The sequence below is a fragment of the Taudactylus pleione genome, unplaced genomic scaffold, assembly GCF_031769625.1.
Source record: "Taudactylus pleione unplaced genomic scaffold, aTauple2 ptg000109l, whole genome shotgun sequence".
Classification (NCBI taxonomy): domain Eukaryota; kingdom Metazoa; phylum Chordata; class Amphibia; order Anura; family Myobatrachidae; genus Taudactylus; species Taudactylus pleione.
Window position 1 is genome coordinate 4,054,731 of NW_028284511.1, and position 16,369 is coordinate 4,071,099.

Here is a 16,369-nt window from a genome sequence, read left to right on the forward strand (position 1 = left end):
CTCACCACACCACAGGATTTTATTCCCCCTCTATGTCCAAGTGGATAGTAGGGAATGACATTGGACAGTAACTGAAGACGTCAGGGTACATCTACGGAGGAGGATCTATCCGCTACTCTTGTCCCATCTCCCCCTTTGTCTTTCTCCTTCACCCACTCTCCTCTCTATCCTTCTGTCAATGTCCCTCCTTTTCCTTGCTCCTGTATTACCCCCTTCCTACCTCCCCCTTTCCCTTCATTCCTATATCTTCCCTGTCACATCTATTCCCCCACTACACATTTTCCACCTCCCCCCTACAAATCCCTTCCTCCACCCACACATGCTCCCTCCTCCCCAATACACCTTTACTCTTCTCCCCACTACACCTTTACTCTTCTCCCCACTACAAATCTACCTTATTCCCCCCTACACCTCCTCTCCCATACACATCTACTCTCCTCCCCCATACACATCCATTCTTCATGTTCAGCGCCACAAAACTGAACCTAAGGATGGCAGGTCTATTACTAAGGGGTCTATTCATGAAGCAGTGAAAAGACTGGGTAAGTGTGCCAGTGGAGAGGTTAGGGTTAGGCTAGGGGGAGGGATGGTTAGGGTTAGGCACCCCACCGGGGGACTTAGGTTGAGGCAACGGGGAAGGGGGGGGGGTTAGGTTTAGGCACTTAGAGGGGGGGTTAGAGTTAGGCACAGGGGGGGAGGTTAGGGTTAGGCATCCTAAAGGAGGGTTAGGTTACTAAATACTTACCTTTAGGATGATCGGGATTTCCTCCTTTGTCGGGCCGCGGCTGTCGGGAATTGAACATACATATCACACCCTTTATCACAATCCAAATTCGCAATGCGTCAATTAATATTTTCAAGCAAATTTACTAAAATCTTCTTGCCAGGAGACGGGCTCCGATAAGATCCTGCCCTGAGGTAGAGCTGGAAGCAGTGTGATAGCATAACACCATCACACTGCTTTCTGGTTCGGGTCCTCAGCACACACTGTGCATGAGCGACTCTCAAGGGCCAAAAGAGAGGGATCCGGAGCACCCCTCTCCAGAAGAATAGTAGCCCATAGGCTACTATAGGGTAACACCATCTGGAGATGGCGTTACCGTATCGAGGCCAAGCTCCACAATGTGCTGGTAGAAAAGCCGGGGCCACTTGCTTGTGTTTGCCCCCCAGGCTAAAAGGTGCCAGCCAGCCCCTGATTATCAGCATGTAATAACGAGGTGATAAGATGTGGTAGGCAGAGTTTATATGTTCTCTCCAAACTGTCAGTTTTTTGCTGGCAAGTTATCATTGTGATTGATGGGTTCATGATGTAGCTTATAGATGCAATTAGCACTGGGTGATCGGAGGTATACATCTTTATGTTCTAAGACACTGGATGTTTTATATATATTTTTTATATATATTTTTTATTGCGTAAGTATAGGGTAATAATACATGATAACTTTTTGTGTCTATATTATCCATGTGACATACTTCATTTGGCCTGTAAGATGTGATATATGTTGTCTTAAATATTTATATGGAGTTGTTTGTGGTATATATGTGTACTTTCACTAATGGTAAGGTTGTTCTTCTATGTGTTTTGTGCCATGCTACAGTTTCTTTGTAAATAACACAACTGAAGCAGACTTATTTAGTCTGGTTTCTCCTTTACATTGCCATGTGGTAATGATTATAGTACGATGATTAAGGTGACGCTGTGATTAGAATATTTATGTAACAACTTTATGATATATGAATACAGTGTAAGCTTATCAATTTATTTATAAGACAAAGTAGTGTCCTTAATATTGATTTTGAACAGTCATATGAATTATAACGAGGCATGAATACTCTGAACACAATATAATCATTTATATATAGGATTTACAGTTGCTCTAAGTGTCAGCTTATTCATTTTATTCACATTTTTCTCAACTTTCGTCACAATTTTGCTTCTATCTTTTGATTTTATTGATATTTCACTACATTAAGGTCTTAAATAATACTAATAAAGTTTATATTTAATTTATATTATAGTACTCTTTTGTGCGTCAACATAGGACAGTCTTTTCCTTCCCCTCTGTTAGAATAGGTGTAAACATTAAGGCACCACAGGTTATACCAAATGAATCCATATACACTCAAACATAAATAGAGAGAGAGAGGAAAAAGGCATCAGATGAACTATATATATGATCCATCTGGGATCGAAGGAAGGTGACGGGGACCCTACCTAACTTTTTAGCCCATCATGATCATATAAGTGAATTTAATTCTATTGATTCATTGAGGCCCTCTGGATGTAAAGAATTCAACGTAAACATCCAGAAGACTTCTTGACTACAAAGGGTTTTGAACCTATCCCCGCCTCTCGAAGTTATCTGCACTTTTTCTAGTCCCACAATGTCTCTGGGTTGCTGTTATGTACCTTAAGATAGTGCAGTGAAAGATTGTGAGTCATGACTTTATTAATGATATCACGCCAATGTTCCATGAATCATCTCTTTAGAGGTCTTGTGGTGTGGCCCACCTATTGGAGGGCCGCATCCACAAGTAATCAGGTAGATGACATATACTGAAACACAATTTATAAAATGAGTTATTGTATATGAATCTTTATCATTATTCATGGTTATCGTCAAAGTTTTCTTAGGTGTGAAAGAACACATTGAACATCTGGTCTTCCCACAACGATGGAAATCAGGAGGTATATAGGGTAAACAGTGTGAGTTTTCGCCAATTCTAAAAGTGTATCATGGCAAACAAAAACACCAACAAAAATGTATTGATTTCTACTGAAATAAATTGTATTATGTTTACCCTTAAACAAAACATACTTAGTTTTAATATTATAAACACATGTTCTGTATTTCTTATTTAATGTAGTAACTAATAGAAACATATCATCGCCATCCATCCTGTATAACAAACTTATGTGGCAGCTATAAAATAGCAATTAAAAATACACGTGGCACCCAAAAATCAATGAAACTAGTCTAGACAAATGTGGCCATCATAGCATTTTAAGTTCCATACATACATATGACCCTTACCTCATATGTAGATCCGTTATACAAACACAGGTAAGGTACTGTTAAAAAACAAACAAACATGTTTTCAAATTGCCAACACAGATATAATAAGCAGCATAAAGTTTAATTTCAATAATAAGTAATGTGTGGTACTAACGCCTTCCTCAATCTTTATAAAGGAATACTTCCCTACAAAATACAGTAGCCAATGTCTGCATGCAATTTAATATATTCAGTTTGTTAAGGCCAATGTAATAAGTGTTGCTATACTCTTTGCATGACAACTGAAACTAATAACAGACATGTTGATTCATTTCTGTAAGTATGTGTGGTACAAAATGTCAACATTCAGGATGTTGACATGGCCTGTATATGGACATTCAGCATTATGTAGACATGTCAAACATAGGCATTTGCTATGTCGACAATGGCATATCGACAATGAGAACGTTGACGATGGTCATGTCAACATAATGTTTTGAGCGGATTCGAGCCCCAACTCTAATCCTACCCAAACTCGAATCCTATCCACAGCAGCCTCGCCCTAACTGCAGCCTAACCCTAAGCGCCGCCTAACCCTAAGACTAGTGGATGTGAACACTGATAATGATTTAACTGCTTTGGTACATCTCAAGCTGCTAACTTGTTAAAGCAGCAGTAAAAATATTGGTGATGCTGTGGTTAGGAAAAACAATGCCATCAAAAAGGCAGTGGATAGTACACATTTTTATCACACAGGAAAGTTGTGTGAAGTATTTTTGATGCACTATGTGTAGTTACTTAGAGATGGGGGGACAGTTTGTGCACATCTACACTGTCTAGAAAATCAAAATTAATTCCACCCTTACTTGCAAAAGCAGTTTTGCAATATATCACATCAGATGGCCCTGCAGATTGTCCTATGTGGGAAAACTGCACGTACAGTAAGTTTAAGGAAAGACTGGTGGTCGACAAGCATTGAATCGAAGGTAATGAAATCAGCTGGTGGCCTGCCTCTTTAAAGAGCACAGGCACAATTTAGCTGAATTTAAGAATAAATTTATAGATTATGTTCCCCCATCAATAAGATGAGAAGACAGACATTTTACAGCTGGAGGCTCAGCGGATTTTCCGGCTAACGATTTTCTGAGCCATATTTATAACATCACGGATAAGGTGATGCACTTTTGATCAAAAGAGTGCTATAATCTGATGTAGCAGCAGTTCTCTTATCTTGCATCTGATGTTTCATATAAGTGTTCATTGTTCTTGTTTTTAATTTGGTGTTAGTGTGTTTCACAGTAAAGGGCCTGCTTGATCCCTATGGCAACCGCCTAGAATTGGAGGCATCATGGATGTGATGACATGACTACAGTAGCGCACATCAAAGATGTCATCCGTCTGGGACATAAAGCCACGATGAGACACCATTCTGCACTTGGGGTGTACTGCTATTATAGTAAGATGTATTTGTGATGTTGTTATCCCTGACAAAAATTCTGATAAATGATTGAAATGTTGGAACATATGTGACGTGTGGGAGTGTGAGTTTTTGTGCATGATGATAGTCCTGCGAGTGCCGCCGACACCAGTGATTGCTATATCCAGGAGTGCACCCAAGCACAATATTTCATTATTTTGCATGCCGGTCTAGTCGGAACAATAAATAAATATATGTACAAATTGAATGAATCAATATCTTAGGCGCTATAATACCTAAAAATAAGAAAATATCAGCTGCTGCCTGACTTTCGTCTGAATTCTCAGTGAATGGGGTACACCCAGTTTAAACATCTGGTCACACTTGTATTATAAAAAACCTGTTTAACAGTGTATTGGTGGAAAAGAAACCTTGCACAGAACTACACAATAGAGAGTTAGCTGGGGTACGCCTATATCTTCAGGTCATTTTTCCTCACTTAACACAAAGGGTGTAATTTGAACTTTATTTGCTCAAAAAAAATTGTTCTACACACATATATATATATATATATATATATATATTTGTTTCTTTTCTATGATATGATTTCTTTTTATATTATAGCGCCTAAGATATTCAGTTCTTCAATTTGTACATATCTGTTGTGTTAAAACCTGGTGAGGTTTCCTGTTGTGAATCTGTTTTGGGCAGCTTTTAGTGCACCAATTACTAAGGGTTTGTCTATTATTTAATATATATATAAATTAGAGATGTGCGCAAACTGTGCTTTGGTTCTAAATCATTGTTGTAAATAAACAATGCTTTAATGTTGCCATCTTAAAATAACAGAGATTAAGAAACAACCTAGCTATTTAGGGCACTACCTCACTTCTTCAACCCTCTTTGCCAAGGCACACAACTTTCCAAAATTCTCAGTCCTGCCTGCTTTTTGCAGGTATGGCCACAACCTCCTGGCCTCCATTGGGCCTAAGGCTTAACTGCCACTGGCCCATCTGGTCTGTTTCCTCTGGGCAATCACATAGGTGTGGGTACACCCCTTTTTAACTTGTGTGGGAGGATCCCATCATCCCAGCACATAATAAGGCCGATATATATATATATATATATATATACACACAGTATATATATGTATCTATATATATATATATATATATACACACACAGTATATATATATATATATATATATATATACAGTATATATATATATATATATATATACACATACAGTATACGTATATATATATATATATATATATATATATGTGTAGGTGTGTGTGTATATATTATATATATATATATATATATATATATAAATATATATATCACTTATTATGTGCTGGGATGATGGGATCCTCCCACACAAGTTGAAGAAAGGGGTGTACCCTCACTTTGCTGTGGTTCTGGTAGCTTGAGAAAGGGCACACAGCTGACCAAACATTACTGTATACTGTACATTGTATGGATTTTTAATAAACACTCTGGTGTTTGAATCTACTTAGGACTGCAGTTCTTCTGCATTTATGTTTTTGTATCCTGGCACCCTAATTTAAATAGTGGTCCTTGGAGTGCCCATTTCTGTCAACATTATATATATGCTTAATCAATATGCTATAACCTTAGGCTTAAAGTTGCCCATACATGGTGCGATTTCTTCCACGATATGGCCGATTTAGATCAATCGTAATGACCAATTGTGTACATCGTGTGCAGTATTTGTATGATTACAATGACGATGCGCGTCCCCGCTGTCGTAAACCTGCATCATAGATCTTATCCAAAAACAGAAAGATTACGACCTATCGTGTAGGATGTGATACATATGCATATCGGTAATGTATGCTTGTATGTACAATCATGTACACCATTTGACAAATTGTATGGAGAATTTCAAGGGAAGAATCTCAAGGGAAATCGTACAACACATATTAATGTTGGGAAATTGCACCATGCATAGCCAACTTAAGTGTGGCTAAAGATGATAAAATGCAATCAATCAATAAGTGCTATCTCCATATTTTGAATCTCATTGTTAAATTATTTTCATAAGACAAATCCTTGTTTCAGGTATCATAGCACCATATCACATCTACAAAATTACACAAATGTGCACTATTCTATGCAATTGCCAACTACAGTAAGTCTGCAGTGTCACATGGAGTAGAAATTACTCTCTGTGGTGTCACAACTAATCTGCCCAGGCTGTTGCATCAGAATCAAGTCAGAAGTGGCCCCTGGTAGAACAATTTCTGGAAAAAAATATGGTGTATCAAAGAAAGTCTGTCATCTTTTCTAAAGCAACTATATCTTGACATCACTTACTGCAGGCTGACATTTAGTATTAATAAAAAAATGTATTGAGGCTTTATTTATGTAGTCATACTGCTGTGTTATGTTGGATTAAGTTAAAGTCTGTTGACAATATTCCATGCTTGAAAGTGTCAAATTAAAAAAAACCTGTCTCTATACAATAATACATACAGAATAAAAATTAAAATTGCATATAAAATAGTTGAATACAATCAGCCATCACATGCTTTTAATATTTTAAAAAGAAATATCATACCTGTGGGAGTTGTTTTCAATACTTCAGTGCTTGTTGATGAAGCTATAGATCGAGTACTATCAGTGCTTGACATTTTAGATGTTGTTGAAAAAGAGCTGCTTTTTGGAAGTAAAGATGTAGAAATAAAATTATTAGAACTTAGGGATGTTGTCACAGAAGAAACGGGAATCTTGGGAGTTGACATACTCATAGAAGAGAAGACACTAGAAATTGCTTTCGAAATTTTACTTGTTTGAATTGATGAAACATGATCAGTCATTGCAGTAGCTGTATGAGTCAAAACAGGTGTAGGACAAATATAAATGATATCACAACAGTGGTATCGTATTTGATAATTGTAGCACATCTTCCATGGTCCCAATATATCCTTGTTTTTACACTGTAAACCTGTTTCAATATCACAGCTAATAGGTTGATTTAGCTCTTCAATTGGTATATTAGGATATGAGCTAGCTCTGCATTCAATATCCTGGACATATTTTTTATCTCTGCACACATTTATTCCATTACCTTCTGCTATTTCAAAGTTCTCTTGGTCTCCTCCATTTTTTTCAGATGTTGGATAGTTTGTATCGATCCACTCTGTCCAATGACACTTAAAACAAGATTTAGGACTGCTAGTAATTGTTGAAGTTGATGTTGTTTTACTGGACGTTCTTAATGATTCTGAAGTTCTTCCTAGTGTTGTAGGATAGGTGGTTGTTCCAATAGAGATTTTGGTGGATGTTGATGGAATATTTGTACTTTTTGGTGTAGATAATGACACAGAAGATGTAGCAGGGGCTGAAGTCAAAGGTGGTGACCGATTGGAAGTTCCACTAATAGTACTAGTTATTATAGAATTAGAACTACTTTTTAAATTTGAAGTTGTAAAAACAGAATTTGTAAATTGTGAAAATGATTCTGCAGAAGAAACCGGAAATGTAGTTGTTGCAATGCCTGAAGATGGTGAGCTATTTGAGATCTCAGTAGTGACTTTTGTTGTTTTAAGTGATGGATAATGACTTGTGGATTTCATTGGCAGTATAGATGTTGTAGTGGATGTAGAAGAAAAACAATCGTAAATCACATCACAACAGTGGTATCGTATTTCATAATTGTAACACATCTTCCATGGTCCCAATATATCCTTGTTTTTACACTGTAATCCTTTTTCAATATCACAGCTAAGAGGTTGATTAAGCTCTTCAATTGGTTTATTAGGATATGAGCTAGCTCTGCATTCAATATCCTGGACATATTTTTTATCTCTGCACACATTTATTCCATTACGTTCTGCTATTTCAAAGTTCTCTTGGTCTCCTCCATTTTTTTCAGATGTTGGATAGTTTGTATCGATCCACTCTGTCCAATGACACTTAAAACAAGATTTAGGACTGCTACCAATTGTTGAAGTTGAAGATGTTTTACTGGATATTCTTATTGATTCTGAAGTTCCTCCTAGTGTTGTAGGATAGGTGATTGTTCCAATAGAGATTTTGGTGGATGTTGATGGAATATTTGTGCTTTTTGGTGTAGATAGTGACACAGAAGATGTAGCAGGGGCTGAAGTCAAAGGTGGTGACCGATTGGAAGATCCACTAATAGTACTAGTTATTATAGAATTAGAACTACTTTTTAAATTTGAAGTTGTAAAAGCAGAATTTGTAAATTGTGAAAATGATTCTGCAGAAGAAACTGGAAATGTAGTTGTTGCAATGCCTGAAGATGGTGAGCTATTTGAGATCTCAGTAGTGACTTTTGTTGTTTTAAGTGATGGATAATGACTTGTGGATTTCATTGGCAGTATAGATGTTGTAGTGGATGTAGAAGAAAAACAATCATAAATCACATCACAACAGTGGTATCGTATCTCATAATTGTAGCACATCTTCCATGGTCCCAATATATCCTTGTTTTTACACTGTAAACCTGTTTCAATATCACAGCTAATAGGTTGATTTAGCTCTTCAATTGGTTTATTAGGATATGAGCTAGCTCTGCATTCAATATCCTGGACATATTTTTTATCTCTGCACACATTTATTCCATTACGTTCTGCTATTTCAAAGTTCTCTTGGTCTCCTCCATTTTTTTCAGATGTTGGATAGTTTGTATCGATCCACTCTGTCCAATGACACTTAAAACAAGATTTAGGACTGCTACCAATTGTTGAAGTTGAAGATGTTTTACTGGACATTCTTATTGATTCTGAAGTTCTTCCTAGTGTTGTAGGATAGGTGATTGTTCCAATAGAGATTTTGGTGGATTTTGATGGAATATTTGTACTTTTTGGTGTAGATAATGACACAGAAGATGTAGCAGGGGCTGAAGTCAAAGGTGGTGACTGATTGGAAGATCCACTAATAGTACTAGTTATTATAGAATTAGAACTACTTTTTAAATTTGAAGTTGTAAAAACAGAATTTGTAAATTGTGAAAATGATTCTGCAGAAGAAACTGGAAATGTAGTTGTTGCAATGCCTGAAGATGGTGAGCTATTTGAGATCTCAGTAGTGACTTTTGTTGTTTTAAGTGATGGATAATGACTTGTGGATTTCATTGGCAGTATAGATGTTGTAGTGGATGTAGAAGAAAAACAATCGTAAATCACATCACAACAGTGGTATCGTATTTCATAATTGTAACACATCTTCCATGGTCCCAATATATCCTTGTTTTTACACTGTAAACCTGTTTCAATATCACAGCTAATAGGTTGATTTAGCTCTTCAATTGGTTTATTAGGATATGAGCTAGCTCTGCATTCAATATCCTGGACATATTTTTTATCTCTGCACACATTTATTCCATTATGTTCTGCTATTTCAAAGTTCTCTTGGTCTCCTCCATTTTTTTCAGATGTTGGATAGTTTGTATCGATCCACTCTGTCCAATGACACTTAAAACAAGATTTAGGACTGCTACCAATTGTTGAAGTTGAAGATATTTTACTGGACATTCTTATTGATTCTGAAGTTCTTCCTAGTGTTGTAGGATAGGTGATTGTTCCAATAGAGATTTTGGTGGATTTTGATGGAATATTTGTACTTTTTGGTGTAGATAATGACACAGAAGATGTAGCAGGGGCTGAAGTCAAAGGTGGTGACCGATTGGAAGATCCACTAATAGTACTAGTTATTATAGAATTAGAACTACTTTTTAAATTTGAAGTTGTAAAAGCAGAATTTGTAAATTGTGAAAATGATTCTGCAGAAGAAACTGGAAATGTAGTTGTTGCAATGCCTGAAGATGGTGAGCTATTTGAGATCTCAGTAGTGACTTTTGTTGTTTTAAGTGATGGATAATGACTTGTGGATTTCATTGGCAGTATAGATGTTGTAGTGGATGTAGAAGAAAAACAATCATAAATCACATCACAACAGTGGTATCGTATCTCATAATTGTAGCACATCTTCCATGGTCCCAATATATCCTTGTTTTTACACTGTAAACCTGTTTCAATATCACAGCTAATAGGTTGATTTAGCTCTTCAATTGGTTTATTAGGATATGAGCTAGCTCTGCATTCAATATCCTGGACATATTTTTTATCTCTGCACACATTTATTCCATTACGTTCTGCTATTTCAAAGTTCTCTTGGTCTCCTCCATTTTTTTCAGATGTTGGATAGTTTGTATCGATCCACTCTGTCCAATGACACTTAAAACAAGATTTAGGACTGCTACCAATTGTTGAAGTTGAAGATGTTTTACTGGACATTCTTATTGATTCTGAAGTTCTTCCTAGTGTTGTAGGATAGGTGATTGTTCCAATAGAGATTTTGGTGGATTTTGATGGAATATTTGTACTTTTTGGTGTAGATAATGACACAGAAGATGTAGCAGGGGCTGAAGTCAAAGGTGGTGACCGATTGGAAGATCCACTAATAGTACTAGTTATTATAGAATTAGAACTACTTTTTAAATTTGAAGTTGTAAAAACAGAATTTGTAAATTGTGAAAATGATTCTGCAGAAGAAACTGGAAATGTAGTTGTTGCAATGCCTATAGATGGTGAGCTATTTGAGATCTCAGTAGTGACTTTTGTTGTTTTAAGTGATGGATAATGACTTGTGGATTTCATTGGCAGTATAAATGTAGTAGTGGATGTAGAAGAAAAACAATCATAAATCACATCACAACAGTGGTATCGTATCTCATAATTGTAGCACATCTTCCATGGTCCCAATATATCCTTGTTTTTACACTGTAAACCTGTTTCAATATCACAGCTAATAGGTTGATTTAGCTCTTCAATTGGTTTATTAGGATATGAGCTAGCTCTGCATTCAATATCCTGGACATATTTTTTATCTCTGCACACATTTATTCCATTACGTTCTGCTATTTCAAAGTTCTCTTGGTCTCCTCCATTTTTTTCAGATGTTGGATAGTTTGTATCGATCCACTCTGTCCAATGACACTTAAAACAAGATTTAGGACTGCTACCAATTGTTGAAGTTGAAGATGTTTTACTGGACATTCTTATTGATTCTGAAGTTCTTCCTAGTGTTGTAGGATAGGTGATTGTTCCAATAGAGATTTTGGTGGATTTTGATGGAATATTTGTACTTTTTGGTGTAGATAATGACACAAAAGATGTAGCAGGGGCTGAAGTCAAAGGTGGTGACCGATTGGAAGATCCACTAATAGTACTAGTTATTATAGAATTAGAACTACTTTTTAAATTTGAAGTTGTAAAAACAGAATTTGTAAATTGTGAAAATGATTCTGCAGAAGAAACTGGAAATGTAGTTGTTGCAATGCCTGAAGATGGTGAGCTATTTGAGATCTTAGTAGTGACTTTTGTTGTTTTAAGTGATGGATAATGACTTGTGGATTTCATTGGCAGTATAGATGTTGTAGTGGATGTAGAAGAAAAACAATCATATATCACATCACAACAGTGGTATCGTATCTCATAATTATAGCACATCTTCCATGGTCCCAATATATCCTTGTTTTTACACTGTAAACCTGTTTCAATATCACAGCTAATAGGTTGACTTAGCTCTTTAATTGGTTTATTAGGATATGAGGTAGCTCTGCATTCAATATCCTGGATATATTTTTTATCTCTGCACACATTTATTCCATTACGTTCTGCTATTTCAAAGTTCTCTTGGTCTCCTCCATTTTTTTCAGATGTTGGATAGTTTGTATCGATCCACTCTGTCCAATGACACTTAAAACAAGATTTAGGACTGCTACCAATTGTTGAAGTTGAAGATGTTTTACTGGACATTCTTATTGATTCTGAAGTTCTTCCTAGTGTTGTAGGATAGGTGATTGTTCCAATAGAGATTTTGGTGGATTTTGATGGAATATTTGTACTTTTTGGTGTAGATAATGACACAGAAGATGTAGCAGGGGCTGAAGTCAAAGGTGGTGACCGATTGGAAGATCCACTAATAGTACTAGTTATTATAGAATTAGAACTACTTTTTAAATTTGAAGTTGTAAAAACAGAATTTGTAAATTGTGAAAATGATTCTGCAGAAGAAACTGGAAATGTAGTTGTTGCAATGCCTGAAGATGGTGAGCTATTTGAGATCTCAGTAGTGACTTTTGTTGTTTTAAGTGATGGATAATGACTTGTGGATTTCATTGGCAGTATAGATGTTGTAGTGGATGTAGAAGAAAAACAATCGTAAATCACATCACAACAGTGGTATCGTATTTCATAATTGTAACACATCTTCCATGGTCCCAATATATCCTTGTTTTTACACTGTAAACCTGTTTCAATATCACAGCTAATAGGTTGATTTAGCTCTTCAATTGGTTTATTAGGATATGAGCTAGCTCTGCATTCAATATCCTGGACATATTTTTTATCTCTGCACACATTTATTCCATTATGTTCTGCTATTTCAAAGTTCTCTTGGTCTCCTCCATTTTTTTCAGATGTTGGATAGTTTGTATCGATCCACTCTGTCCAATGACACTTAAAACAAGATTTAGGACTGCTACCAATTGTTGAAGTTGAAGATATTTTACTGGACATTCTTATTGATTCTGAAGTTCTTCCTAGTGTTGTAGGATAGGTGATTGTTCCAATAGAGATTTTGGTGGATTTTGATGGAATATTTGTACTTTTTGGTGTAGATAATGACACAGAAGATGTAGCAGGGGCTGAAGTCAAAGGTGGTGACCGATTGGCAGACCCACTAATAGTACTAGTTATTATAGAATTAGAACTACTTTTTAAATTTGAAGTTGTAAAAGCAGAATTTGTAAATTGTGAAAATGATTCTGCAGAAGAAACTGGAAATGTAGTTGTTGCAATGCCTGAAGATGGTGAGCTATTTGAGATCTTAGTAGTGACTTTTGTTGTTTTAAGTGATGGATAATGACTTGTGGATTTCATTGGCAGTATAGATGTTGTAGTGGATGTAGAAGAAAAACAATCATATATCACATCACAACAGTGGTATCGTATCTCATAATTGTAGCACATCTTCCATGGTCCCAATATATCCTTGTTTTTACACTGTAAACCTGTTTCAATATCACAGCTAATAGGTTGACTTAGCTCTTTAATTGGTTTATTAGGATATGAGGTAGCTCTGCATTCAATATCCTGGATATATTTTTTATCTCTGCACACATTTATTCCATTACGTTCTGCTATTTCAAAGTTCTCTTGGTCTCCTCCATTTTTTTCAGATGTTGGATAGTTTGTATCGATCCACTCTGTCCAATGACACTTAAAACAAGATTTAGGACTGCTACCAATTGTTGAAGTTGAAGATGTTTTACTGGACATTCTTATTGATTCTGAAGTTCTTCCTAGTGTTGTAGGATGGGTGATTGTTCCAATAGAGATTTTGGTGAATTTTGATGGAATATTTGTACTTTTTGGTGTAGATAATGACACAGAAGATGTAGCAGGGGCTGAAGTCAAAGGTGGTGACCGATTGGAAGATCCACTAATAGTACTAGTTATTATAGAATTAGAATTACTTTTTAAATTTGAAGTTGTAAAAACAGAATTTGTAAATTGTGAAAATGATTCTGCAGAAGAAACTGGAAATGTAGTTGTTGCAATGCCTGAAGATGGTGAGCTATTTGAGATCTCAGTAGTGACTTTTGTTGTTTTAAGTGATGGATAATGACTTGTGGATTTCATTGGCAGTATAGATGTTGTAGTGGATGTAGAAGAAAAACAATCATATATCACATCACAACAGTGGTATCGTATCTCATAATTGTAGCACATCTTCCATGGTCCCAATATATCCTTGTTTTTACACTGTAAACCTGTTTCAATATCACAGCTAATAGGTTGACTTAGCTCTTCAATTGGTTTATTAGGATATGAGCTAGCTCTGCATTCAATATCCTGGATATATTTTTTATCTCTGCACACATTTATTCCATTACGTTCTGCTATTTCAAAGTTCTCTTGGTCTCCTCCATTTTTTTCAGATGTTGGATAGTTTGTATCGATCCACTCTGTCCAATGACACTTAAAACAAGATTTAGGACTGCTACCAATTGTTGAAGTTGAAGATGTTTTACTGGACATTCTTATTGATTCTGAAGTTCTTCCTAGTGTTGTAGGATAGGTGATTGTTCCAATAGAGATTTTGGTGGATTTTGATGGAATATTTGTACTTTTTGGTGTAGATAATGACACAGAAGATGTAGCAGGGGCTGAAGTCAAAGGTGGTGACCGATTGGAAGATCCACTAATAGTACTAGTTATTATAGAATTAGAACTACTTTTTAAATTTGAAGTTGTAAAAACAGAATTTGTAAATTGTGAAAATGATTCTGCAGAAGAAACTGGAAATGTAGTTGTTGCAATGCCTGAAGATGGTGAGCTATTTGAGATCTCAGTAGTGACTTTTGTTGTTTTAAGTGATGGATAATGACTTGTGGATTTCATTGGAAGTATAAATGTTGTAGTGGATGTAGAAGAAAAACAATCATAAATCACATCACAACAGTGGTATCGTATCTCATAATTGTAGCACATCTTCCATGGTCCGAATATATCCTTGTTTTTACACTGTAAACCTGTTTCAATATCACAGCTAATAGGTTGATTTAGCTCTTCAATTGGTTTATTAGGATATGAGCTAGCTCTGCATTCAATATCCTGGATATATTTTTTATCTCTGCACACATTTATTCCATTACGTTCTGCTATTTCAAAGTTCTCTTGGTCTCCTCCATTTTTTTCAGATGTTGGATAGTTTGTATTGATCCACTCTGTCCAATGACACTTGAAACAAGATTTAGGACTGCTAGTAATTGTTGAAGTTGATGTTGTTTTACTGGACGTTCTTATTGATTCTAAAGTTCTTCCTAGTGTTGTAGGATAGGTGGTTGTTCCAATAGAGATTTTGGTGGATGTTGATGGAATATTTGTACTTTTTGGTGTAGATAATGACACAGAAGATGTAGCAGGGGCTGAAGTCAAAGGTGGTGACTGAGTGGAAGTTCCACTTATAGTATCATTTTTTTGAGAATTAGAAGTACTTTTTGAATCCACGGTCTTAGAAATATATTTTTCTTTTGTTGTACTCAAAGTTGTTAAGATACTTGATATATCTATAATGTTTCTTGTTGTTTTCTGTGAATAATTAGGAATAGTAGTTTTACTTGTAGGTATTTTTGTTAGATAAGTATAAGTTCTAGGTGGCACTGATAATGGTAATGTTACTGGGCTTGTCTCTGTTCTTAGAGGTATTTGGTATGTAGATTTAAATAATGGTGCTGATGTTGATGGTTTAAAACTAGTATTTGGTGTGTTCGGTGACATGGAGTATGTAAATGTTGTTGAGGCACTGGAAGACTCTTTGGTTGTAATTGATGGAAAGGTGGAGGTTCTGACAGTGAATGAAGAGTCTATTACTATATAAGGTTTATCAGTGATCTCCTGAGGTAAAGAAATGACTGTTGTCATCTGACAGATGTTTTTGATTTCAATAATTTCTCCATTCAAATCACACTTCCTTTGCGTGCATTTTTCATGTTCATCACTTGAACTTGGAATTACTTCTGTATAGTTGTATAGTTTTCCATTATATTCACAGCGACAAGCTAGAAAGGAAATTAAATTAGTCAATATATTTCCATGTTTATAAGATTTTTGTTTCATTTCTCAGTAGAAACTTAACAATGATTTTTACACTGTTATCTGTTGTGTGACATCACATTCTTATTTTTATGCAACTGCGCATAGTTTTGAATCAAAATATAAAAATAACATTTCATGTTTCTGGGATTATTTAGGTGGTCTGCTAAGGGCTGAAAGTGTTTATTTGAGGGGCTGATTAAGGCTTCCAGATGTCCTAGGCTAATACACTTGTAGCACCCTCTGTATTGCTGCTATACACAGAGTGCGGTGCATACTGAATGTGTGCTCAGGAAATCAC

General features: G+C 35.8%; 1 protein-coding gene across 1 annotated transcript in view; it reads right to left on the reverse strand.

Annotated features, from left to right (window-relative positions):
• Nucleotides 1–16,369, reverse strand: part of LOC148525219 (uncharacterized) — a 135,565-nt gene that overhangs the window by 35,033 nt on the left and 84,163 nt on the right. Inside the window, exons 29-30 of the mRNA XM_088471029.1 lie at nt 7,246–16,034; nt 6,999–7,167 (exon numbers count right to left, since the gene is read on the reverse strand). Coding sequence (XP_088327155.1) covers nt 6,999–7,167; nt 7,246–16,034 — 8,958 coding nt within the window. The remainder of the gene's footprint in view (nt 1–6,998; nt 7,168–7,245; nt 16,035–16,369) is intronic.